Source organism: Pogona vitticeps, chromosome 6, assembly GCF_051106095.1.
Source record: "Pogona vitticeps strain Pit_001003342236 chromosome 6, PviZW2.1, whole genome shotgun sequence".
Lineage (NCBI taxonomy): Eukaryota > Metazoa > Chordata > Lepidosauria > Squamata > Agamidae > Pogona > Pogona vitticeps.
The window spans coordinates 42,452,425-42,478,492 of NC_135788.1; the positions used below are offsets into that span (position 1 = coordinate 42,452,425).

Consider the following 26,068-nt stretch of genomic DNA (forward strand, 5'->3'; position numbering starts at 1 on the left):
ATGGCTCAAACAGAAGGGAAGCTGAGAGCACGAAGGGTGAACAACCCACGCCTTTGGTAACTTGCTCCTTAGTCCCTAGGGCTGCAGGTCATTCCCCTTCCGGGGATCCTGCCGGGAGCGACGCTCCACGCCCTGAGACGCGTGTCTCAGGGCGTGGGGCCACGCGGGGAGACACGTGAGGCCAGCTCCTTCTTTGGTACTCCCCCCCACACACCCCTGCCTACTCCGCTCCCTCCCGGAGGGAAAAGGAAAGTGTGTCACTGGGTGAAAGGGGCCCAGGAGGCGGAGCGAGTGGCGGGACGCCGGCGAGGGGGTGGGGTGGGGGGCTTTGCGCAGGTGAGGCGGGAGAAGAGGCGCGGCGGCGGCGGCGGCGGGGGGGGTGGGGTGGGGCACGTGGATCAGCGCCGCAACTCCCGCGGATTCGCCCGCCTCCTCAGTGTGTGGGCAGCAGGAGGAGGAGGAGGAGGAGGGGGAAGGAGCAGCAAGCAGCACCAGCCGACGCCGCAGGAGCCTCGACGGGCGCCAACTCAGCAAGAAACTTCCCTAGGAAGGCGCGGCGACCGTGCTGCTGCTGCTGCTGCTTCGCCTCCTCCCGCCTCGCACACACGCGGCACATCCACGCACAGGGCAGGCAGGCAAGCCAGCAGGCGGCCGGCCGGCCGGTAGGCAGGCGTCCCTCCCTTGAGCTTCGCTGCCGCAGTCTCTCTTTCCACACACACACACACACACACACACGGAGGCAGGAGGCGCGGGAAGGGTTGTGGGGGGGTGGGAGAGACCCAGGAGGAGGCGCCCCAGCAGCCCTTGGAAGCCTGACAAGGAGAGCCGCCGGGAGCAGTTTATTGAGGTCGCCCGGGAAGTCTTTCCACGGGGGCCAGCCGCAGACTCTCTCTCTCTTCCTTCCTCCCTCAAAGCCGTTCCCCCTCCGCTTCGCAACCCCCCCGGTCCCTCTTTGGACTGAATCACAGCCTTTTGGGGAAGGGAAGGGCGGAAGCCATGGAACTCAGCGCAGGTAAGTGAAGGCTTTCAAATCCACGGAAAAGGGCCGGAAGGCAGGAGGGAGGGAGGGAGGGAGGGGGGCCGCCTCTCGGGCAAGAGGCTTACCTCAGCGGGAGGAAATTGGGGAAGGAAGAAGTCGCTTTATTTCGAGAAGCCCCCCCCCCAACTTCCCTCGCTTGGTCCTGGAGCGTCTTGACCCCAGATGACATAACGGAGCGCCCACCCTATAGTTTTTCCCCCAACCTCCCAATCTGCTGCTCCTGCTCCTCTTGCCACGAAAATAGCACACGAACCTGCTGCTAAGGGGCGAAACGGGACGTCTTGGTTCTCTCCATGCCAGGTTTTGAGGAGAGCAAGGCGGCTCGGGAGTTGGCGGCGCTGGTGGAAAGGCAGGAGTTGGCGACTGCGGTGGGCTTGTATGGCGGCAAAGGGTGTGTGTGCTTGTATGTAGCGGGGAAGAGAAGAGACTAGGAGGCTTCGGGACTGGGCTTCCAGGAAGTGGCAAGAGCTGTCAGTCGAGCCAGGGCACAGAAGGGACGGAGCCCCGTGGCGTGAGACCACAGAATCCCCTTCTGGAGACGGACCCCCTGCAGCCCATAGACCACGATTACCCCGCTTCGGCGGGAAGGTGAGGGTCGCCCCCGCGGCTCAAGCCCCCTTCCCCGCTTCTTGCCGCTCTTTCCTCTTACGGCGGGTTCCTGGTCAGCGTCTCACTCACATGGACTCGCCGGCTGAGCCATGTGCGCCTTTTGTTTATGTTCGGCGCTGCGTGCGTCCTCATTGGTTGTGCGTGTCTGTGACGTTGCCATTGCATAATAGGGCCGGGGTGGCCTCGCTGGGAGACCGCGTGTAGCGACACGTGAAGCCGGCAGGAGGCTGTTGTTTTGGTGACCTCCGTGCCTCGCGGGAGGCGAGAGGGGGGGACACGTGGAGGTGGAAGCGCCGGTGGATTGGGCCACGCCCGCCGGAACGAACGCTTGGTCCCTTGTTGAAAGGCGGTCCTTTATGGCTTTTTTTGGTCTTTCCGAATGGCAGCGGCTGGCCTCGCGGACCAGGAAGGGGGTGTGTGCTTGGAAGAAAACTGCGTGCCTTCGAGGTTCGGAGGCAGAACGTTGTGTCCCCGCGTGACCTGGCGGCTCTGGCCAGCGTTAAGAGCGGAATCTTCCGAATGTAGGCTTACGGCGGCATTAAGTCCCGTTGAGTTTGGAGAGAGGTAGTCTCCGTAGAAAGTGTGTGGAAGCTAAAAGTGCAGCCTGGGTCTCCAGCCTTGGCTGTGCCCGTTTGAGCGCGTTGTAGCGAAACTGCTTAAAAGATTTAACAAGATTTGTTTGGCATCAGCTTTCGTGGGTTGAAGCTCATGCCGGATTTATTCTCGGAACGGTTACAAAACTCTTTCTTTTTATAGAAAAGTAAATTCTAGTGAGTTCAGTGATGTTAATTTTTTCCCAGGTGAATGAGGATATGATCCTATTACCTAGGGGAAAACTGCGCAGAGTTCAGTGAAACTTACTTCTGGGTAGATGTATGTAGGGCTGCAGAATTTAATTTCTTTTTGGTCCGGTAGTACAAGTTTTGATGAAATAGAGGCGGGAGTGAAGGGTCATATTAGATGGTAAATAATGCAAGAGAGTCGTTTGAAAATAGAAGCTAGCATAAAAGGACGTACAGTATATGAGAAAGTTGCCTGGATATATGACAGAAACTATGAATGGATGATTTAAGTTATAACCCCATACCTACTTACTTGGGAGTAAATTGATGACATCAATTGGATTTACCTCTGAGTAGACCATACAGGCACTGTGCAGAGCGTGGTGCTGTATTAATTCACTATGAAACAATTCCCACTGGGCTGGGCTAGAGGAATTTCTCCCACTTAAGCCACCTGAGATGTTATAGTATTATACAGTAATCTGATTCTGCTTCAGAGTCTTGGTAGGACTTTCTTATGTATGAAAGTGCATTGTCCTTTCTGGTACCGTTTCCCCGAAAATAAGACCAAACCTGAAAATAAGCCCTAGTATGATTTTTCAGGATGCTTTTGATATAAGCCCTACCCCCAAAATAAGCCCTAGTTAAATGAAAGCCCGTCCTTCACAATTGTGCAGTAACCAGAAGAAGATGACATGACTGTAATTTGAATACATATAGATACAGTATAGTACATGAAAAAAATAAAACATCCCTTGAAAATAAGCCCTAATGCATTTTTGGAGCAAAAATTAATATGAGACCCAATCTTATTTTCAGGGAAACGCGGTAGTACAGTAGATCTATAGATTGAAATCAGCTGGTTTTCTGGGTGGTTTTAGTACACAGTTCCTGTGTGTGTTTGTGTGTGGGATGTCCATGTGACTTGAATCAATTGTCTTCGTTGCTCATGTTCCAGAACCTGTGACACTGGAAATGTAGCAGGTTGGAGAAAGGTTGCAGAATAATCTTCAGTGGTGAGTGAGGTTACAGAGTAGATAAAAGTCAGGTGGTACAACATGTACAAGTTTCAGGGAGAGTTACATAACACGTTCACCTGAGACTTGAGAGTTATAATCATTTTATGAAAGAGTTAAGGATTGAAGGAGTGGTTCTTTCTCTACCAGTCTAGTGACTGAAGAAAGGAAGTGGGGTGGAAATCCCTAGCCTCAACATCCCCAAATCTGTAAAGCAAATTTGTCTGAACCAGAAAATTTAATAGAATACAGCAGAAGCTGATTACATAACAGGACGTGCGGCTTTGTAAAGCAAAATGAGGTTATATTAGAAAGCCTGAGAATATTTTAAAAGAGCCCTTGATAATGGCAGCTGTTGAGAACAATTTTATTATTTCAAAATGTGTTTTTTGTCATTTAATATGTAACAAAAATTGAAGCGTCTGGGGGTGTGATGTGAAGCATAAGAACATCAGAAGAGCTTTGCTGAATCAAAGCTTTTTACTTTCTTCTGTACAATCTTGTTTCTAGTAGTAGTCAGCCATATGTTCTAAGTAAGTTTACTGGTGGAGTGGCAAAATAGCAGTTTTGTCTGTTTCTTATGCACCACTTAGTATTCATGGATCTATTGTCTGAGAATATGGAGATCTCATTTACTTCTCATGGTTAGCTCCTGTGCTCATCTGCATGAATTTTTGTAAACTTAGCAGTTACTGGTTATTATTGCAGCAGATTGCATATGTTAACTAATCAGATATAAAGGAGTACTGTTCTCCTATGTCCTTGACCTTTTTTTTACTGCCAAGTAAATTCCCTGGAAGGATTTCGTCATTGTATTATTGCATATGTTTATGTGTGTGAAAAAGTGAGTGAATAAGAAGAGAAACGTTCTCATCTGAACCTCCACCCCTTCCTTCTCCAACCAAGTACCCGCTTAATGTGTTGGACTGCAGTTCTTACTATTCCTAGCAAGTGCATCTAACATGCTGACTGTGTTTATGGAGATTGTATTCTAGCACATAGGCAGGTATCTTTTTGGAAGAAGTTGTTCCACAGATTCAAAACTACAGTGCTCCCTTTTGGTTGCCCCCCCCATCCTGAAATACTTAAATTCTTCTGTCTTGTAAGAAATATGATATTATAATTAATTAATTAATTAATTACTGTTGTCATGGCTTTCATGCATTAAATCAGCTTTCAATGGCAGGTTTTATTTGGTATAAACCAAATACAGTGGTGCCTCGCTTAACGAGTGCACCGTATAGCGATGTTTCCGTATAGCGATCCCTTTTTCGGGATCGCTATACGGAAACATACCCGATCTTCGCAATGGGGAAAACCCGCATTGCGAAGATCGGGTATTGCGGCGGCCATTTTGGAGCCGCCGAACAGCTGATTGGCGGTTCCAAAATGGCCGCCGGAAGCCCGGAAATGGCTGCCGGCAGCCGTTTTCGCGCCCTGCCCTCGCTTAGCGAAGGCGCGAAAATGGCTGCCGGCACCTGGAATCCTCGCTGAACGGGTAAGTAACAAAGGTATTGGAACGCATTAAACGAAGTTTAATGCGTTTCAATACGTTTCCCCTACCCGTTTAGCGATGATTCCGTATAGCGAGGTTAATCCGGACCGGATTAACCTCGCTATACGGGGCACCACTGTACTAGCATTGTACTTCTACATCTGAAGAAGTAAAACTACAGTCCACAAAAGCATATACCAGATAAAATGTGTCAGTTTTTGAGGGGCCACAAACCTCAGATTCCCAAACCAACTTCTTCCTGATCTCTATACCAGACTGCTCCTATATCAGACTCAAGGCTATGTTCTTTGACACACACGCACTCCTATTCCTTGTCCAGTTTCTTTCCCAGCCAATCGAAATCTTTCTTAAAGTGTTCACTCACTCGCCCCTCCCATCACATACTTACCAAACCATATAAGCAATATATTTAAATATGACCAAGCATCATAGCTATCCATTGGAGTTTTTATTTAAAATGGAGATATGCAGGCAGTACACCAATGACACACGTGTAACTAATGTGGAATTTTAAAAATGGCTGAAAAGATCTAAGGATTTATGCAGGGTTGCAAAGTATCCAAGGATATGAATGTGTGGATCTGTAGATAATTGCATCTGGGTTTTCTCTTTATAAGAATTCATGAAAAATCCCTCACAGCAGCAGTGGGAAATTTAGTCTAGAATCGTGTATGCACTTATGCAGAAGTAAACTGTAAAGTTCACAAGGCTTATTTCAGAGTTCTGCATCTACTCTGATGCGAGCCTTGTTAATTTCATAGTGAGTTAACTTTTTTTACGCAAGCAGAGCTGTACACTAGAATACTGGCACTATTTTAATGAACAGTGATGTATGTAAGTTATGAAACATGGTGGCTTTAGAGGCAGGATGCAAGTTTTCAATGCACAAGTTTTTATTATTTTTAATTTGTTCTAGTAGTTGTGTTTCCTGAAGAGTCTTGTGATCCAGAAAAGGGCTCAGTTCACAAATGTCCTCCTTTCTGCATGTGAATACAACTGTTGGAGCTATATAAAACATCCAGTCTATTTTGAAAGATAGTATTATAAAGTTAAAAAAATTCTAAAGAATATAAGTTGCTTAAGAATATGCATCCTGCTAAAAACCTATGGAGTGTGGATATTGAAGGCCACAATTATCAAACCACTTGCACTGAATTTGTCCTATTGATAGCCATAGGACCACTCAGCAATAAGTTCTGTGAGAACAGTAGCCTGAGTGATTCCTGTGCTTGTAAAAAATGCCCTTAAGATACATTGATTTTGTAAATGTAGGTTTAATATTTATTTATTTAATTTATTTATTTATTTAATTTATACCCCGCCTATCTGGCCCACCGGACCACAATAGTTATTTTGTCTTCCCCAAGATCTCTGGGAGCTGTACTTCTATGGAGGGGAGCCAAGGATCTTGCAGAAAGAGAGCTTTATAACTTCAGGAATTATTTGAGTGAAGCCTTTAATATTAAACTAATACAAAAATGGCATAGGCCTCTAGTCTAGTTGTACACATGGTGTTTTCCAAAAGCAGTGCTGAACTGTAGAAAGATTTTAAATATTAAAAAACAAACTGGTTGTAAAGTGTTACAGGCCAAAGTCTCAATTCTTTCCTGTATCTGTTTTATCCATTATGAGCATCCCATTACCCCAAATCACTGTATGTCCCTTGATCTCTTTCTATACATTCAGTTCCTCTTTCATAACATATCAGAAATGTTTTTCCCCTCCTTCCACTGGTTTCTTCACCCAATGTCATTTTAGTGCCTAGAGGTTGTTTTTGCCATCCCTGGTTGTTGAACAATAGATTTGAGCAGATTTAAGAATTATCTGGTCATGATTACTGTATAAGCTATCAGACTGAGAGATTGGTTGGAAAGCTTCTATAAGCCACTCTGATGTCCTTTAAAGGAGGAACAGAGTACTGTATAGGTGAAATCAATAGAATCTCAAATAGTGTTGCTAGAAGTTATTCACTGTTTGTGTATTATACTTATGTATTGCTTATCATCCATAGAAGAGGTTTATTAGTATTTGTAGTAGCTTATCATCTCATAGGTGTGATACAAAATGAAATTCTGTTACATCTGTCCTTTTCCACTGATAGTTTGGAAACTATCAGAAATTACTTAACAAATTACAGTTTGTTCTTTCAATTACATCCAGTCTTAGGTAATTGAATGAAGTGTATATTGAAGGATATGTAGAATAAGAGTAAGCAAATGAGACAGTGACAACCTGACTTCTCATATAGGAGCTTATAAGTTTGGAAGATATACCTATTCCTGTCTTCTTTCTACAGGTGGTGTGATTGCTTACATCAGCTCTTCAAGTTCAGCATCTAGCCCTGCTTCATGCCACAGTGATGGCTCAGACAACAGCTTCCAGTCCTCCTCATCACCTGTTCCACCATCACCAAATAGTTCCTCTTCAGAGGGCAGCTGTAACAGTAAGAGCCAAGAAAACTCTGATGGAGTGCTGAAGAGTGGCCAGTCAGATGATTGTGTTAAAGCAAACCACTCAAGTGTAACTGGATTGACCAAAGGTCACAGTGGACTTACTAGTAAGTAAGCTTTTTTTTTTTTTTTCAGTAGTTGCACTTTTACTTAGGGTCAGCTCAGACATCACACTTTCCAGTCTTCCATTCTGTGGTCTGGATTCTAGGAATGTGTGTAAGACTCTTCCTCACCTTTTCTCTCACATGTAGACTCTTTATCCTCTGTTGTGGTTTTACATTATGTTTGGACTGGCGTGGTTTGAGGCCAAAATGAGGGTTTGGAAATTTAATAGTCTATTAGAGAATTTTCTTTTTTATTCTTTTATTATGGTTTGGATTCTCTCTTATTAGTATTGTCCACAATTATATCAGGCAAACTCCAAAGAAACAAAACAAAACAGAACAATATATAAAAAAGGAGAAAAACTGTGGCACCTTAAAGACTAACCATTATATTTTAATGTAAGTTTTCTTGGGCATGTCCACTTCATCAGACATTAAGAGACAGAATGAAATGTACATGAAATATCAGTTTCATATTCTAAATGTTTATTGGTTACATGCAGTAATTAGGCCTATGCTTGTTTTACAGTCCATGAGAGCTTACATTAAAATCTAATGGTCAGTCTTTAAGGTGCCACATGTTTTTATCCATTTTTTTGTATTGTTTCATTTTGTTTCTTTGGATTTTGCCTGATACACTTGCATAGACTGACACAGCTACGTCTTCTAAAACTACTTTCCACATTTAGTCAGGCATAATGGCATGCAATGTTTGTAGTAAAACCATAGGAGAGATGTTGGGAGGAGGAAGCCTATGTAGTAAATTCACCATCTTCATACCATGACTGGTAAATGTAAATGTCTGATTTGACCCCTTAGTGTGTCTGGACTATATATGATATTTGAGGCCTGATAGCATCCTCTGCCTTAAAACTGTAGCCCTTAACCTTCGGCACTTAACCTCTGACTTCCTTCCTTCTAGATAGACTGTAGCTCTGGTATTCAACTTCTGGCAAACTGGAGCTCCTGCCTCACAGTGCAAAGTGGTGCCAACAGGCCATGTTGTCCTGGGGCCCACAAGTAAGTTTGAAGTCAAGACCTGGTCATGAAAGAACTCCCTAAGATTATTCAACCAATAAAGCAGTCATTCCCATTTGAGGCTATAGATATTTCTAGTTGTCCAGGATTCTGTTGTTGACTTACAGGTGTGTAAGTTAAATGGCATAACTCGCTGTAGGGAATTGGCAGTAAGTAATGAGGAGCTAGTTGCATTACGAGGCGTATGCCTTGTAATATAACCGGCACCTCATTAGTCAGTGCCTATTTGCCACAGTTCAGTTTCCACATGTGTAAATCACCAGGATTCTGTACATTGTGTAAAGGTTACTTGTAAAACTCAAAATTATTCCTCACAATAAATTCCAAGGAAAATACCGAGAGTCTCTAAAGTTTGATCATACTGTAAAATGTTTCAGTGTGAACTCGAGAATTCATACAAATTGAGAAACCTCAACATTTTACAGATTCAAGATCTTAAGGCTAAAATTGCTGTTAATAAACTCTTGTTAAATTATAAAAATAATGCTATCATTTCAGAGTAAAAATAAAACTAATAAATATACATCTTTATTAAGAATGCTGCAGAATAAATTATTTTGATATTTCCCATAGTGTCAGACTCAATGGCCCCAGCTTTCCTGCTAATAAGATTTTTAGGCTGGGAGCACAGGAAACTGTCTCACACCAGAAAGTTATTTTAAACTAGGTCTCAGATTATTTGTTTCTTACTTTTAAATCTTATTTTAAGTGCTTCTTTAGGGACTCAGACAAAGATTTTCCAGCCTCACCTGCCCTTGACCATTTTAACTGGTAATACCATGGTCTGAATCTTAATATGTATGTAACACATGTATTCTGTCACCAACGGGAAAAATGTGTCTTTGCACTATATAAACAGTGAATTGCTCACAATATGAACTTAAAACAAACTCAAGGACAACCATAAAGTTAATATGTATTTTGCACTTCAGTTATAAAATATAATTGTAAAGTATACATTACACTTCAATATGCTGATGTCAGATGTAAAAGGATATGAGAAGCATCAAACGTGAGCATTATTAGTTTAATAATTTCTAGTAAATAGTTTATTTATTTTATTTTATTTAACTTATATGCTGCCTGCTTACCATCCAGTTTACCCTGGATGTCCCTTATCTTTTCTCCCTCATCTATTTGCCCCATCTGTTTTTCCCCCCAACTTGCAGTGCAGTCCAAGCTCAAAAATCGGCCCGTTATAGTGGGTTTGGAATGGGCAGAAGCTTGTTGTGCCAGCACAACTTCTGTGATGGCACAACCATCTGCTGGTACAACCATTGTGCTGGTGAAGTTCAACTAGCCGGGGAAAGGGGGGGGAAAAAGAGTGGAGAAGCGGGGAGAGGGGGAGCTACATTATGCCAGGTCCACACCTTTCTCAGCCCTGACTCACAAATCCATAGGGTGCGGGAGGTTTGGATTTAGCTCAGATTTGGCTACCTTAGTGTTAGTTGAGCCAGATTTCACCATTTTGGCTAGCTAAAATTGTGCCTGGATATTAATACTAATCTGATTTCTAGCACCTTTTTAAACTAGAAATTGTTTTCCTTGTTTTTTGTTAGCAGCTGGGTTGTTGGTAATCTTCATAATTGTTGGTTCCTTAATCTTTTGTTATTTGGAACGTTCTTCCAACATGACTTTCCAAGTGTCACCAAGGGTTTTTTTAAATGACAATTCATCAGTATTTTAATCCTACACATTTGTATCTGTATGGTTACTGTGTCTTCCCACGCTGTGTCACTGCAATATTAACATTGCTGTGGTTTATGAAACAGGACAGATGTGTCTGTTATTGTGCTGTTCTAAGCTATTTTGCATTGGTGCACTGAGCAAAATTGTTTACTAATTGCTTTAGTGGTAATGAAGTGCAAATATGGAGTGCAGTGTAGAAATAGCTGCTTTAAAAAATAATTTCGTCCATGCTTGCTTGCTGTTGTGACTTTTGGCAATTTGTATGATGGCAACATTGTCATTCTTCAAAGATTTCATAGGGTAGCTTGTTTTACAGTCTTCCCCAGCCAAAAATCTGCAGATATATTTGACTACAGCTGCCATTACCACACGTAGCCAGTGTTGGTTAAGGTAATGGGAGTTGTAATTACGCACATATGGAGAGCAATTGTTTTGGGAATGTATAATGATAAGGCATATTTTATTGACATTGATGTCATTATGAAATCATCTTTGTATTATTATATTGTATATAAAGTGACATTTTTGTGTTGGGTAAAGAGAGAAAAAACTTGCTACCTTAGCAGAATTCTGGATTTGTTGTGTGTGTTTTTTTCTGCAGTGGATCCTTTTAAAAATATACTGTACCCTCAAAATATATAAATATATTGTTAAATATACTTGTCATGTTTCTATTGGGTTTTTATGCTGCCTTTTCTGTTTATAGAATTTAATGGCATGGTCCTGCTGTGTAAAGTTTGTGGAGATGTTGCTTCAGGATTCCACTATGGAGTCCACGCCTGTGAAGGCTGCAAGGTAAAGTATATGTGATATTTGCCCAAATCCTGTTAGTGACACTTGCCAGCATGATTTTCATCAAGGAATTGTGATTCAAAAAGTCAGTATAGGCATTTGGTGTTGTATGTGAACTCACATGACTTGGTAAACAACAGCAAATGCCTGTGCCAGCTTCTTGTCTTGTGGCAGTTCACCACTGAGATTTATGCCAGTTCAGTTATATTGGTATAAATACTTAATAGGATTCCAGGTATTATTTATTATTTGGGACACTTAACAGGTATAATTAAATTTACAAATAGTAGCTGGGGCAGTTGCATCTTGAAGAAACTCAATATTGGTTTGGTCTCTAAAACTCTAACCTTAAAAACCTGTCTAGTCTCTCTTAAGTGAGTCCTGATATTGTGAAATGTCCCTTCCTCTTGGGTGGCTGAACTAAAAACATAGGGTAAACACAATCGAGAGTTGGAGTGGTGCTTTTGGCACATTCTTGTTTGCTTCGGTCAAAGCTCATGAAACTTGATTCAGAAAAGCCAGTGTGGCATGGGGGATAGAATGCTGGATTAGAAAGGGAAATATCCAGATTCAAATTGATACACAGCTGTCAAGCTCATTGGCTAATGTTGGTCCAGTCAGTATCTTTCAACTTAATCCATCTCACAGGGGTGTTGTTAGGGTAAATAGGGAATGGAAGACCCTTATATGTTGCCTTCAATTATTGGAGGAAAAATGGGATAAACAGGTTCATGGTTAAAAATGCAAGTTTTTAATGATAGGATGTACTTGAAAACTATCTTTAAAAAATAATTTGATGGACATTGTTGCTTATTCTTCTCAGGGTTTTTTCAGAAGAAGCATTCAGCAAAATATCCAATACAAAAAGTGCCTGAAGAATAACAATTGTTCTATAATGAGAATGAACAGAAACAGGTGCCAGCAGTGCCGATTCAAAAAATGTTTGTCTGTTGGGATGTCAAGAGATGGTATGTTTCTCCATTGAGTAGTGACCTTCAGAAAGATGAATTGGTGTGTTTTAGTATCTAATGTAAGTGGAAGCCTTTGTAACTGGAGTAAAGTAGTGGCCAGGGATGCACTCTCTGAACTACTTGAAGTGTTACTTCAGCTGTAAACTGATGAGGTGCATTTCTGGAACCTACCTTTTTTTCAGTTCTATCATAATATAGAGATAATATTGGCTAACCTGTGGTAAGTGGAGCCTGGTGTTAAATCTCGTATTGTGATAAAGCATTCGTGGATAGGAATAATAACCATTGTTTCAGGGAGCAGATTAAAGGCCAGAACCGGCTAGCTTTACCCCACCTGGTACCCTTCAAATGAGTCAGATGCAGCCTGTATCATCCCTAGCCAGCTTGGCTGATCACTATAGTGGTTGAGGATTTTGGGAGTTGCAGTCCCCAAGGCACTGGTTGGGGAAAACTGGAATGAATATTAAATTCTAAGGAGCAAGAGGGAATTCTTGAGGGGGTGTTAGGAGAGAACCACCTGGGTAACTGAAGAGGTGAGGCTCTACTGCCTAGCACACTCCTACTGTGTTTTGACATTCCCTGACCTCTACATGAGCTGGGTCTTGTTCATCTTAGGTCTCCATGACCTAGCACATTCCTTAATTTCTCATATTTTAAGTGGTTGTGCCTTCTGTGTAATAAAGTGATGTTCAATTCTTACTTTCATATATGTGTGATGTTCCTCATTGCTGTCCAGCATTTTCCCAGTTTTGGTTATAGAAAGAGTTCCCTGCTCAGCATTATTGCATTTGGAAAGAGTCGTTCATAGAAACCATCTCACTTATATTAGGGTCCATAAACACAATGTTGTTTGAGGCAAAAGGGTCATTAAAAAAAAAAGAGGGTGCCATCTTTTTCGCAAATGACTTCCGCAGTTTCATGCTTTGTCATAAATTACTTTTGCATTTCCATTCCATTTTAAAAAGCACTTTGGCTGTTTGTAGTGAGAGCCCTTGTTTGAGAGAAACTCCCTGGACTTACAGAACTAGCTTCAAAGTGGGATTTCTGCTAGAATTTGGCATAAAAGCATATAACTAAAGCTGCTTTCCCCCTTTCTTGATAGCTGTTCGATTTGGCCGGATTCCTAAACGGGAGAAGCAGAGGATGCTGATTGAAATGCAAAGTGCCATGAAAACTATGATGAATACTCAATTCAATGACCACTCGCCCAGTGAAGCATTAAAAGATAAACAAGAACCACTGCTTCTACTGCCTCAAGAAGAGCTGAACAAATTGGAACAAGAGCAAGAAAATACCAATGGCTCCTCTTCCCTCTCCCTTCTTCCTCCTCCTCCTCCACCACCACCTCCTCCATCATCCTCTGACATTGCTAAGGAAGAAGTGATTGGTATGGTGACCAGAGCCCACAAAGATACCTTTATGTACAACCAGGAAGAACCAAAAAATCCTTCCACTGTTGTGCAGCCCCAAAATGGGGAGAGAATTCTCAACTACACCAAGCAATATAATTCTCGTGGTGAGCCTGATAATGTTGACATGAGCAGCACCCATCATGATGGGAATGAGCAACATTTCAATGGTCAATATAAAGGGCGAATACAAAGTACACATTATCCAAATGGGCATAACCTTTGCTTCACAAGCAGCAGTTCTATGAACTTTACTAATGGCTTCGCCTTTAAAGGTTGCAACAGGATGCCCGAAAATGGCTTTCCTCCAAATGAATCTTTGAATACCTATTCCTGCAGCACTGGAGGCAGAATGCATCTGGTACTGTGATTGTTCATTCCTGTTGCACGTTATTTATTACTATTAAAACCATTACCAAGTCTTACAAAACAAGGCAAGCAAGCTTGCAGAAATTTTTTGTTGTAACAGTGGCATTTAATCTTTCTAAAATAATTCATTTTCTATTGATGTGTGATATAATTCAGCCAGTTTTTTTTGTTTGTTGTAGAAATGTCTCTTAGCATGGTTTCACACTGACATGGGTCAAGAATGATTTTCTTCAACAACCATTTTTTTGAATGAATGAAATACTAATGAAATGGAATGAGTGACAGAGGAAAGAAATAGTATATTGGCTTTCTTTGTGATTTCTTTATTTTTGATTTTGTAGGGTGGGTGGAGGGATTCAGAAGTAAAAGTATTTTTAAGAGGGACTTAGATGGAGGGCAAGCCCACAACATCAAGAGAGTTGGCTGATGCTATATGAAATTAGACCTAGGATCGTAGATTCTTCACCCAGCATTTGAGAATAAATTGCTATGAAGAAATAAATATAACAGAGTAACATCCAGTAATCTCTGTGGATTAGAAATTCCATCAAGTCAGATTACCTCTCAGAGAGTTTTTTTTTAAGCAGAGGAACTAACAGGTGTTCAGATGTAATGCTGAATCACAGTTAATGATCCTGGATTCATGCTGTTTTTCTACTCTGCAAGTAAAGCCCCAATGAGAAGACTTGAAGGTTCTGTCTTAGATTGTGCATATCTTCTGAACTCTTTCTAAACAATATTCTGTAGGCCAGAGTTCCCCAACCTTTTGTTTAGTCCGGCCTGGTGGAGTCTCTGACGGAGGTGGGGCGGCCCTTCACGCTTGCCCTCTCCGATGCATGCGCACGGTGGTTGGGGAGCGTGCGCACCATAGGCGCGTGCACGTTCCACCACTTCACACATGCGCAGGAGCACCTGCCCACCCGTGCCGGCGGCGGAAGCCTGGGAGTCTTTTTAATTTTACCCGGCTCTTGCCCACTTCCCCACCCCTGTCGCCGCCGCTACTGCTGGGAGGAGAGCCGCCAACACACCCGGCCATAGATCTCCCTCCCGGCTTTTCTCCAGACACTCACCCCACCCCCGTTGCCGCCGCTACTGCCGGGATGAGAGCCGCAAAAACACCCGGCCCTAGATCTCCCTCCCGGCAGTTCTCCACCCCCGTCGCCACTGCTACTGCTGGGAGGAGTGCACCCTGGTCTTCCTCTTCCAGCTTTTCTCCACCCCCCACTCCCATTGCCGCCGCTACTGCCGGGAGGAGAGCGCCCGGGCCTTCCTCTTCCTCCCGGCCTTTCTCCACCCACCCACTGCCGCTGCCGGGAGGAGAGCAGCCGGTTCTTGCCCTGCCTTCTGGCTCTCCCCCAGCCCCGTTGCCGCTGGGCCACAAAGGCAGACCTCCTGCCTCCCCCCCACAAGCACTCCCCTCCCCACAGCTGCCTTGGGGACTCGGGGGCTTGCTTGAAGGGGTGAGGGCGGCTCACGCTGGCGCTGACACACGCGCAGGCAAAGCAGCTGAGGGGAGGGGAGTGCGTGGGGGGGTGGGAGGTCTGCCTTCATGGCCCGGTCGGGCTCAAGCCACGGACCGTCAATGGGCCGCGGACTGGGGTTGACGACCCCTGCTGTAGGCGATTGAAACAAATCAGCTTCATAAACCAAGGATTGAGGTTGCTTTGATTCAACAGCTAGCTACAGTGTTTCCTGGTTTGTATGATGTATCAGACACAGTTTAAAATGGAAGCTGAAGCATTCAAACTCTTTGTGGCTGATGTCATGCAACTTATTCCACTTTCTTAATGTGAACTGGAAAGTGCAAGAGGCATCTAATGTACACTGAAATATGTGCTATGCGTGGGACTTTCCCTTTTTTTCACTACAGCTACCTGACTTCATCAGGGATGCCCTCAGCAAGAATCCTGGTAGTTATAGCCAAAATTCCAAGTCCTTATAACACACCTGTGCTTTGGCAAGTTTATCTGTGCAGTAGCAGCCATTAAGCAAGATGACAGATATGGGTGGAGCTTTCTAAGCTCCATGGGAACTACAAAGCATTAGGAGCTGGTAGATTTTGAGAGGCACAGGCCTAATGAACTGAGAGACATCAGTCCCTAATCCATTGCAGTTTCCATGGAGCTTAGAAAGCTCCACCCACATCTGTCATCTTCATGCTTAATGGCCTGTGCTGCCAATATACCTTGCCAAAGCACAGATGTATACACTGGAATTCCTCTGAGGACTTGCCTATAACTACTAGGATTTTAGCTGAGGGAATGCTTGGTGAAGTCTGGCAGCTGCACTGAAAAAAAATCTGACAGTCCCATGCCTAGTATGTGCAGATTTTTTGAATGATTTAAGCCTTAATTCTAAGTAAAATCTGTCACCCGTGCAATGACTGGGGAATGATTAATGAGAAGAGCTACAGGAAGGGGCAGATCCTAAAATACATTTTAATGCACAACAAACCCATTTTTTTACATAGTATAAACCAGAATCATGTTGCTGATTCATAGCTGCATAAGGGAAGTTGTATAAGTCTTGGTGGTACACTGTATATTAATAAGGTGCTAATTGTGGTTCTGGGAATGATTTCCCTTATGCAAATATAAACTAGCACTAGGATTCTGGTCTCAGTTTAATGAACCAAAACCAAAACAACTGCCAATTGGGTTTTCTGAAAATTACAACATATATACAGGAGCCGACATGCAAAGTATATAACAATTCTAAGCACTCCCAAGCCAACTACACCAGAGCACAGAGTGCTGTCCTCTGAAGATGCCGGCGCAGAAACTGGCGAAACAAGAAGAAGAACAACCTTCAGAACACGGCCAAAGAGCCCAAAAAACCCACAACAACCAATTCTAAGGAACACTTTTGCAAGAGTTCTTATACTGTTAGTGAAGAAACATGCTTAATTCTGATTAAGGTCTTACGTTCTGAGCCATAGCTTCCGAATAGGTTGAACCAGAGAACTATGCTGTAATTTTTTGCATTAACAAAATGATTTTTGAAACTATGAAACTGCTTGATTGGTTTGTTTGGAATCAGATGTTGAGACTGTATCTGTGTAAACATCTAGGTTTGTCCAATGAACAACACACCGTTTGTGGATCCAAATAAATCTGGTCATGAAGTCTGGGAAGAATTTTCCATGAGCTTCACCCCTGCCGTGAAGGAAGTGGTAGAGTTTGCCAAGCGTGTTCCTGGCTTCCGAGACCTTTCTCAGCATGACCAAGTCAATCTTCTAAAGGCTGGGGCCTTTGAGGTGAATATCTTCTTGTATGTGTTGCAAGGTCCCCATAATTGTTTTTTCAGTTGGAGGAGTCTCAAGACTGACAGGCTGGTCATGATACAGTATAGTGGCCAGAATCCTGTTGATGGTTTATATGTGTAAATTAATTTGTGTAACCATAGCAAATTGGTACTAATAAGGTACTATTTATTTATTTATTTATTTATTTATTTATTTATTTATTTATTTATATACTGGACTTATATACTGCCCCATAGCGCTACAAGCACTCTCCGGGCGGTTTACAATTTAATTATACATTGCCCCCCCAGCAAGCTGGGTACTCATTTTACCGCCCTCGGAAGGATGGAAGGCTGAGTCAACCTTGAGCCGGCTACCTGGGATTTGAACCCCAGGTCGTGAGCACAGTTTTAGCTGCAGTACAGCGTTTTAACCACTGCGCCACGAGGCTCTTGCATTACATTACAAGTTGCATTACTAGGCATGCACCTGTTGTGTAATTGACTGCAAACCTTGTAATGCAGGCAGTTCCTCATTAGTTATCAGCAGTTTGCTGTGGTGTGTTACGTACTATATCTTACACATGTACTATATCTAAATCACCAATAGAATTTTGGCAATGCAGTTTAATAGCATTATGAGTTGAAGCAGATAGCAGTACAGTGGTGCCTCGCATAGCGAGGTTAATCCGTTCCAGATTAACCTTCGCTATGTGAAAACTTCGTTAAACGGAAAGCAAAAAGCCATTGGAACGCATTAAACTTAGTTTAATGCGTTCCAATGGCTTCCGTACTCACCGTTCAGCGAAGTTCCTCCATACCGCCGCCATTTTCGCGCCCTCGGTAAGCGGGGCGCGAAACTGGCGGCCATTTTGGAACCGCCAATCAGCTGGGAGGCGGGCTCTTGCAGGGAGGGAGCCACCTCCCTCCTCTGCAAGAGCCTGCTGCCCAGCTGAAACGCCGGCCGGCTCTTGCGAAAGAGGGAGGTGGAGGTCCCTTCTCTCCTTCGCAAGAGCCTTTGTACCCAGCTGGGAGGCGGGCTCTTGCAAGGAGGGAGCCACCTCCCTCCTCTGCAAGAGCCCGCTGCCCAGCTGGGTAGAAACGCCGGTCGGCTCTTGCGACAGAGAGCGGGGACCTCCACCTCCCTCTTTCGCAAGAGCCAGCCGGCGTTTCTACCCATCCTGGGCTTGGATCCGCCCCGTGCTCGGCTGAGCGCGGGGCGGATCCAAGCGGCGGCGGCAGGGTGGGGGGGTGTCCGGACCCTCCTACCCTGCCCCAGCCGCCGGGAGCCGACCCGCACCGCCTATCCTAGTCATGCTAGCATGACTGGGATAGGCAGCGCGGGGCAGATCCAAGCGGCGAGCCGACCCGCGCCGCCTATCCCAGTCATGCTAGCATGACTGGGTTAGGCAGTGCGGGGCGGATCCAAGCGGTGGCGGCGGCAGGGTGGGGGGGTGTCCGGACCCCCCTACCCTGCCCCAGCCGCCGGGAGCCGACCTGCGCCGCCTATCCCAGTCATGCTAGCATGACTGGGTTAGGCAGCGCGGGGCGGATCCAAGCGGTGGCGGCGGCAGGGTGGGGGGGTGTCCGGACCCCCCTACCCTGCCCCAGCCGCCGGGAGCCGACCTGCGCCGCCTATCCCAGTCATGCTAGCATGACTGGGATAGGCAGCGCGGGGCAGATCCAAGCGGCGAGCCGACCCGCGCCACCTATCCCAGTCATGCTAGCATGACTGGGATAGGCAGCGCGGGGCGGATCCAAGCGGCGGCGGCGGCAGGGGGGGGGGGTGTCCGGACCCCCCTAACCTGCCCCAGCCACCGGGAGCCGACCCGCGCCGCCTATCCCAGTCATGCTAGCATGACTGGGATAGGCAGCGCGGGGCGGATCCAAGCGGCGGCGGCAGCAGGGTGGGGGGGTGTCCGGACCCCCCTACCCTGCCCCAGCTGCCGGGAGCCGACCCGCACCCCCTATCCCAGTCATGCTAGCATGACTGGGATAGGCAGCGCGGGGCGACTTCAAGCGGCGGCGGCGGCGGCGGCAGGGTGTGTGTGTTCCGGACAGCTTCCAGTGCTTTGCCTGGAAGCCTTCCGGATCTACCCTACCCTGCCCCCGCCACTGCTGAGAGCCTTCCGAGCTCTCAAAGGGGTTCTCTCCAATGTCGGAGGGGGGCCCTTTGAGAGCTGGGAAGGCAAAATGTCGGCAGTCGGGCGGTGGCTTCAGGGTCCTTCCGAGGCCGCTGCCCACTGCCAACATTTTCCCCCAGCTGAGCGGCAGGAGCGGTCCTTCGGAGGCTCCCGCCGGTCAGATGGGGGAAAATGGTTGCCTATGGGGAAAAATCGCAAAGCGATTTTTCCCCATAGGCAACATCGTAATGCGATCGCAAAAGCGATCACAAAATCTGCGTCGGTATGCGGATTAATCATTAAACGGTGCACTCGTTAAGCGAGGCACCACTGTACAATTATTAATGGAAGTATCACAAAATTGATTAAAGCATAAAATTGATATATTAGGCTAAATAGATGGCTATAAGGTCTAGAAATGTCCTTTTCTCTGGTATGACTTATTTCCGGTAAATGTGGAGCCCTAGTGTGAGTGTGTTAGCTATAAATCCTCCCCCCCCCCCGGTGTCTCCTTCAGACTACACGTTTTGTGCTATTTGGGGCTGTAACATGCATTTGCAAATGTTGTAGACTGTTTTAATTGATCAACTACAAGCAAGTGCATCTGGGTTTGACATTCATCTCCTTCCCTTGACTGGGGCTAAACAGTAGTGGTTTGTGGTATGAAACAAAACATAACTGGTATGAATCTTCAGCATAAGTTTAGGGTGGATCTCACAGTGTTGTGAAGCTTTATGTTAACTATAAACCTGTATGCTGTGTTTCAGTACATTCTTTGTCAGTGCAGATTCTGAGGTCAGGATCCTATTGCCAAATTATTCTTGCTTAAGGGAAATTGCTGGTCATTAATGAGATGGCGGTTGCATTACTGGGTTTGCTGACTTACTGTGCCTGACTACACAATAAGTCAGCACCCTGAAGCACAACTAGCACCTTATTAATGAGTGGCAGTTTGCTGCCAAGCACCAAAGTGGTACAAAAGAGCACTAAACTTGCACAAAATCTTGTTAAATAAGTGGTTGTAATCTGTAAATCCCAGTTGTCTACAAATACTCTTTACAGAAAAATATATCTGCTTAGATGGCCACTTCCATTGTTTTCAGTGGTGTCTACCCCTAAGTAAATGTGCAGAGAACTAATTGTGGTTTTTCATAGGGACTAGTTTTTTGTAAGAATATTTGTAGGAATTTTTTGCTTTCACCCTGGCGGAACTCAATTACAGTAGCAATCTGAAATGCTGTGTGCATGCATGTGCCCCTGGTCATTTTTGATCACTTTTGACTGATGATTCTTGAGATCTTAGTATAATTTTGCCTGACCATTTGAGGTGGAAGTGTGTGTGTGGGTGTTTAGCATACCCTACCCCAGTCTTAGACATAGCTTGAGCTCTGTTGCTACCCATGTTTTGGGGTCCATAATCAGTGGCAAATATGTGCCATAGGGTCTGGATATACTATAGTTAGTTTTTACACTCCTTACCTTCTTGTCAGTTAAAATTGATTAAATAAATGCAGCTGTGTTAGTGAATTGTGTCTGTGTGGCTTATTTTTGGATTGTGGTAACATTTAACCTGCCATTGTTCCATCTTACAAAGTTCTTGGCCTGCTTATACTACTTGCCAGTGGGCAGAAACATAATTGCCATGATAGCGAGACTTACTACAGATTATAGAGGAATAGTCAATGAAGCTTCCTCTCCACTTCTTACATGAGAACTCCCTGTACACACACACACAAACGTCACATTCAGTGTCCTCCTCATGCATTGGAGGTAAGATTTGCTTTGTAACAAATCCTACTGCAGTAAATGTTGTAGACAGCAATCCTAAGTTACTATAGAATAAGCCCCATTGGACATAATTGAATATACTTTTTGATAAACATGCGTGAAATTTTGCAGGTAGTTTTTGAAGTGCTGCAGAGCATGCTATGCCTCTAGAAGATCATAAATCACTATCTGTTTTTAAGGGATTTACAGTAGATCGGGAAGAATTTCTGACTTCCAGGTACTGAAGAGTGTCAAACAATGATCCTATCCATGTTAGGTTGCTATGATTAAAAAGATTTGGGGCAAAGGATAGCTATGCCAAGTTGTTTATCGCTAAGCATCTCAGACATAAAATGTGATTTTATCCTTAGGAGTGCTTTTGAACATGATTTGGGTTGGAGAATCTTAGGGTTCTGGAAGAAGGCAAAGCAGACCTCGGAAGCCTGAAAATTGCCCACCCAGCTCCAGAATCTATTCAGCCCAATTGTTTTGGTCACCTATAATTAAAATCTTAAAGTGAATTTAAAATTTTCTTTCTTTCTTTTTTTGCAATGCAGAAAGATTATGCTACCAGCCTTTCACATTTGCAAGTCATATCCATCAAAAAGCTAAATAAGTTTTTACAAACTGTAGCCTTTAAAATCAAAGTAATTAATATAAACATCAGGAGATACAGAAATCATTAGGCGGCAGTTATGTATGCCAGATGGCTAGGACAGTGCTTCTTTCCTTTGATGTTTTAAGCCCAAAAATGTCTTTATATATTTTCTTACTTGAACGATTTCTAACTGCTTGCATCATCTATTTTATGAACAAACTCCTAAAGATTATTTTTAGAGAGGTCTCTTAGTCTGTTCTGCAGTTAGCCTTTTTTATTTTAAGGAAATTGTCCAGGTCCCTTGCTACACAGACCATTAATGTAAACACAGGGTTGTTGGGCAACTGTGCAAGGTGTTGGAGTAGTGTAACAGTCATATGCTTCTCAGTGCAGTGGATTTTTAGTCTGTCCCGTTGCTATCACAGTTACAAAAAACAAACGTCTCTTCTGTTCCTTGAACAACTCTTAACTGTCAGCTGTCAAATTAGTAATGCAACCTTTTAAAATTACATGACTGTTGTGCAGCATTAAACATTTGTTTCTTGTCTCCCTAATTTTGTTTTACGCAGGTATATAGCTATGTTTTAAATTTCATCTTTTCCCTTCACCTAGGTTTTAATGGTACGGTTTGCTTCTTTATTTGATGCAAAAGATCGTACTGTCACCTTTCTTAGTGGAAAGAAGTACAGTCTCAATGATCTACGTTCAATGGGAGCTGGTGATCTGCTTAATTCCATGTTTGAGTTTAGTGAGAAGCTAAATGCCCTGAACCTTAGTGATGAAGAAATGAGCTTGTTTACTGCAGTGGTGCTTGTGTCAGCTGGTAAGAGAGCAAAATGTATAATGTCTTAAAGATAATTCTTCTGATATAAAATTATTCTTTCTTGCTTTTGAATTACATGATGTCTGGCTAATATAAGATTGGAAATGAATTTTTTGCTCTTTTGTTTTACTTTTTAAAATGACCTCTACTTTGTTTTAAACTATCCTAACAGTTAAAATTATTGTTCTTATCAAGTTGCCTCCAACTATCAAGTTGCCTCCAACTTACGGTAAACCTATGAATGAGCAATCTCCAAAATGTCATGTCCTCAACAGCCCTGCTCATCTCTTGTAAACTTAAGACTGTGGTTTCTTTTAGGTAGTCAATCCATCTCATATTTGGTCTTCCTCTTTTCCTGCCTTCAATCTTTTACAACATTATTGGGGTCTGTCCACACTGTGAAATTTGGCGTGTGCTGGCCAGAGCTTAAATGTTTCTTATCTTCAGTGCAATCTATTTAATTTGTAGTGCCCATCTGTGACGGCAGAACAAAGACCTATGTTGCATCTCAGTGAATCGTCCTAAAAAGATTGCATGTCCTAGCCCTGTACCAGAAAGATACAGGCCAACACTTAAATGGGGAGGATGGATTGTTTTAAGCAGAAACACATATGGATGTGTTTCCCCCCCTCCCCAATGCCAAACAGTATTGTTAGGGAACCATATACAGTGGTGCCCCGCATAGCGAGGTTAATCCGTTCCGGATTAACCTTCGTTATGGGGAAACATCGCTATACGGAATGGGGAAACCCATTGGAACACATTAAACTTCGTTTAATGCGTTCCTAATGGGCACAAAACTCACCGTTCTGCGATGTTTCCCCATAGCGGCAGCCATTTTCGCGCCCTCGGTAAGCGAGGGCAGGGCGCAGAAACGCTGCGCGGGGCCATTTCAGGTGTCTGGTGGCCATTTTGGAACCACCGAACAGCTGATTCCCCGACTCCAGGAGTCCGAGCATGGCTGGGAAACCGGGTGCAGGGCAGCTCCAAGCAGCAGCGGGGGCAGGGAGGGTGGGTGGGTGGGGTCTGGATGGATTCCAGTGCTTAGCCTGGAAGCCATCCAGATCCCCCTGCCCCCGCCGCCACCAGGAGCCTCCCCGCCCGCCTATCCCAGCCATGCTGGGACTCCCTGGAACAGCTGAGGGGCGGGCGTCTGGGCTTCAAACCACCGCCCCTCAGCTGTTCCAAAAGGCAGGGGTTTGGGCTGCACCGGCAGAAGCCCTTCTCCTGGAGCAGCCGAAACCGCCGTCTTTTGGAACAGCTGAGGGGCGGCGTTTGAGCTTCAAACCACCGCCCCTCAGCTGTTCCAAAAGGCAGGGGATTGGGCTGCACCGGCAGAAGCCCTTCTCCCAGAGCAGCCCAAACCCACACCTTTTGGAACAGCTGAGGGGCGGCGTTTGAGCTTCAAACCACCACCCCTCAGCTGTTCCAAAAGGCAAGGGATTGGGCTGCACCAGCAGAAACCCTTCTCCCGGAGCAGCCCAAACCCACACCTTTTGGAACAGCTGAGGGGCAGGCGTTTGGACTGCTCCCGGAGAAGCACTTCTCTGCTAGCAGCCCAAACGCCCGCCAGTCAGCTGTTCTAAAAAGCGAGCCTTTGCGCTGCTCCCGGGGAAGTGCTTCCCCGCGAGCAGCGCAAAGCCCATTTTTTTGGAACAGCTGACCAGCGGGGCCTTTGCCATGATCGTGGGGGAGCGCTCCCCCGCGATCATCGCAAAGGGAGTTGTCCCTATAGGGGCCATCGCAAAGCGATCGCTCTTGCGATGGACTTTAGTCCATCGTAATGCGATTTCATCGTTAAACGGAGCGATCACTATGCGAGGCACCACTGTACAGTGGTGCCTCGCTTAACGGGCGCCCCGTTTAACGACGAAAGCGCATAGTGATGAAAATTTTGCAATGTTTTAAATAGGGAAAAATCGCTTTGCGATGATCGGTACCCTGTTTCGCTTACTGATCATCACAAAGCGATGATTTTTTAACAGCTTATCGGCGGTTCCAAAATGGCCACCGGGTTAAAAAATGGCCGCCTGCTGTGTTTTCACCTGGATTCCTCGCTTACCGGGCAGTGAAAAGGCCGCCGTATGGAGGATTTTTGCTTTAAGGTGAGTTTTAAGCCCATAGGAATGCATTGAAGGGGTTTCAATGCATTCCTATGGGGTTTTAAAAATCGCATAATGACGAAATCGCTTTGCAGCGATTTTCGCTGCATGGATTATCGTCGCTATGTGAGGCACCACTGTATGTTCTTCGTGGCCTCTGTAAATGCGCACAAATGGGTTAGATTGCACCTGTGCAGGACTCCTTGGAATATTCTAGAGCGTAAAAACATGTGATTAGTAGGACGTTCCCCCATGGTGCTCATGCTCCGCCTGCCTGTAATACCTCAGTTCCTTTTTGCCACCGCTGCAATCGGACTCCTTTGCGACTTCTAGAGTGAAATTCTTGTATTCTACGTTTTTTGATCCTGGACTGATTTATGTTTATGATTACTGGTTTTTGCACTTTGGGTTATACTACATCTGATTTACGGTTTTGATTCGGTCTGGCAAATGTTGACATTTTTCCTTGAGTTGATTCCCCCCTTTCCCGTTCCCGCCTATTTTCATGGCTTCCTCGGGCCCCTCCAAGCGCAGCACATTGTGTGCTAATAAGATTCCCTTCACGGACGGCCAGGATTGGTGCTTATTCTGTTTAGGGGAAAGGCACCAAACCCACTCTTGCCTGGAGTGTAAAAAATTAACCAAGGCTGCTCTCAAGCTCCGCTTACAAAGGCTTAGGTCATATTTGTAGGAAAAATCCCTGTCACCCTCGAGCCCAGCAGCCATGGAGCCTACCGTACCTCTTGCTCCTCCTGCTCCTCAACCCGAGCCCACTTTTCAGTTGACCCCTGCTACCCCTTCTACGAGGGCTTCTTTGAAGGGCACCAAAGCTGAAAGCAGCTTTGGTACTGACATCAGCATTGGTGCCGAAATTGAGAGAGCTCGACGACGCTGTATTCTCCCATATCTCCAGCCAGTGGGGAACACCGGCCATCAACATGTTTGCCACAGAGACCAATTCAAAATGCAGCATGTATTGCTCTTGGGTGGGAAGAGGCAAGAACTTTCTGGGCGACGCCTTCATGGTGAACTGGAACAGTGTTCTCCTTTATCTGTTCCCTCCCATCCCACTCATTCAGCGAATGTTAGTCAGGCTCCATCAGTTTCGGGCCAACACCATTCTGATAGCTTTTTGGTGGCCCCAGCAACCCTGGTTTACCCCCCTCAAAACCATTGCTTCCAAGTTTCTGAGACTACCTCCCCTACCATCCCTCCTGACCCAGGATGGAGGCAAGATCTGCCATCCCAATCAGGAGTTGCTCCACCTCACAGTGTGGAGCATTCACCATATATAGCGGATGTGTTGAATATAGCTAGCAGACCCCCTCTACCAAGTTGTTGTACTTATACAAATGGAGGGTTTTCTCCAAGTTCGCTGTCTCCAGAGGTTTTTCACCTATTCCGGCTTTGTTGGATACCCTTTTCCTCTTCCTACATTACCTGTTTGACCAGGATTATATTTCTGCTGTGGTTGCTTATCAGCCTACTGGTTTAGAAACTTCCCGTTTGTTCTCGCACCCGACTTTAAAGAGGTTCTTAAAGGGCCTACATAACATTCGCCCACGTGTCCAACCTCTGCTCCCACAGTGGTCTCTCCAGGTTGTGTTAAGGGCACTAGCTTGCCCCCC

General features: G+C 45.0%; 1 protein-coding gene across 5 annotated transcripts in view; it reads left to right on the plus strand.

Moving 5' to 3' along the window:
* Nucleotides 1–391: 391 nt before the first annotated feature.
* Nucleotides 392–26,068, plus strand: part of NR1D2 (nuclear receptor subfamily 1 group D member 2) — a 36,007-nt gene continuing 10,330 nt past the window's right edge. Inside the window, exons 1-7 of one of the 5 annotated variants that reach the window (XM_020807532.3) lie at nt 392–1,012; nt 7,259–7,519; nt 10,950–11,038; nt 11,859–12,003; nt 13,109–13,776; nt 16,855–17,040; nt 22,128–22,338. In XM_020807532.3, coding sequence (XP_020663191.3) covers nt 997–1,012; nt 7,259–7,519; nt 10,950–11,038; nt 11,859–12,003; nt 13,109–13,776; nt 16,855–17,040; nt 22,128–22,338 — 1,576 coding nt within the window. In that variant the 5' untranslated portion in view covers nt 392–996. Of the gene's footprint in view, nt 1,013–1,854; nt 2,213–7,258; nt 7,520–8,438; nt 8,537–10,949; nt 11,039–11,858; nt 12,004–13,108; nt 13,777–16,854; nt 17,041–22,127; nt 22,339–26,068 lie in introns of those variants that run through there. The other 4 variants (XM_078377275.1, XM_020807526.3, XM_078377276.1 and 1 more) reach the window with 4 other exon arrangements.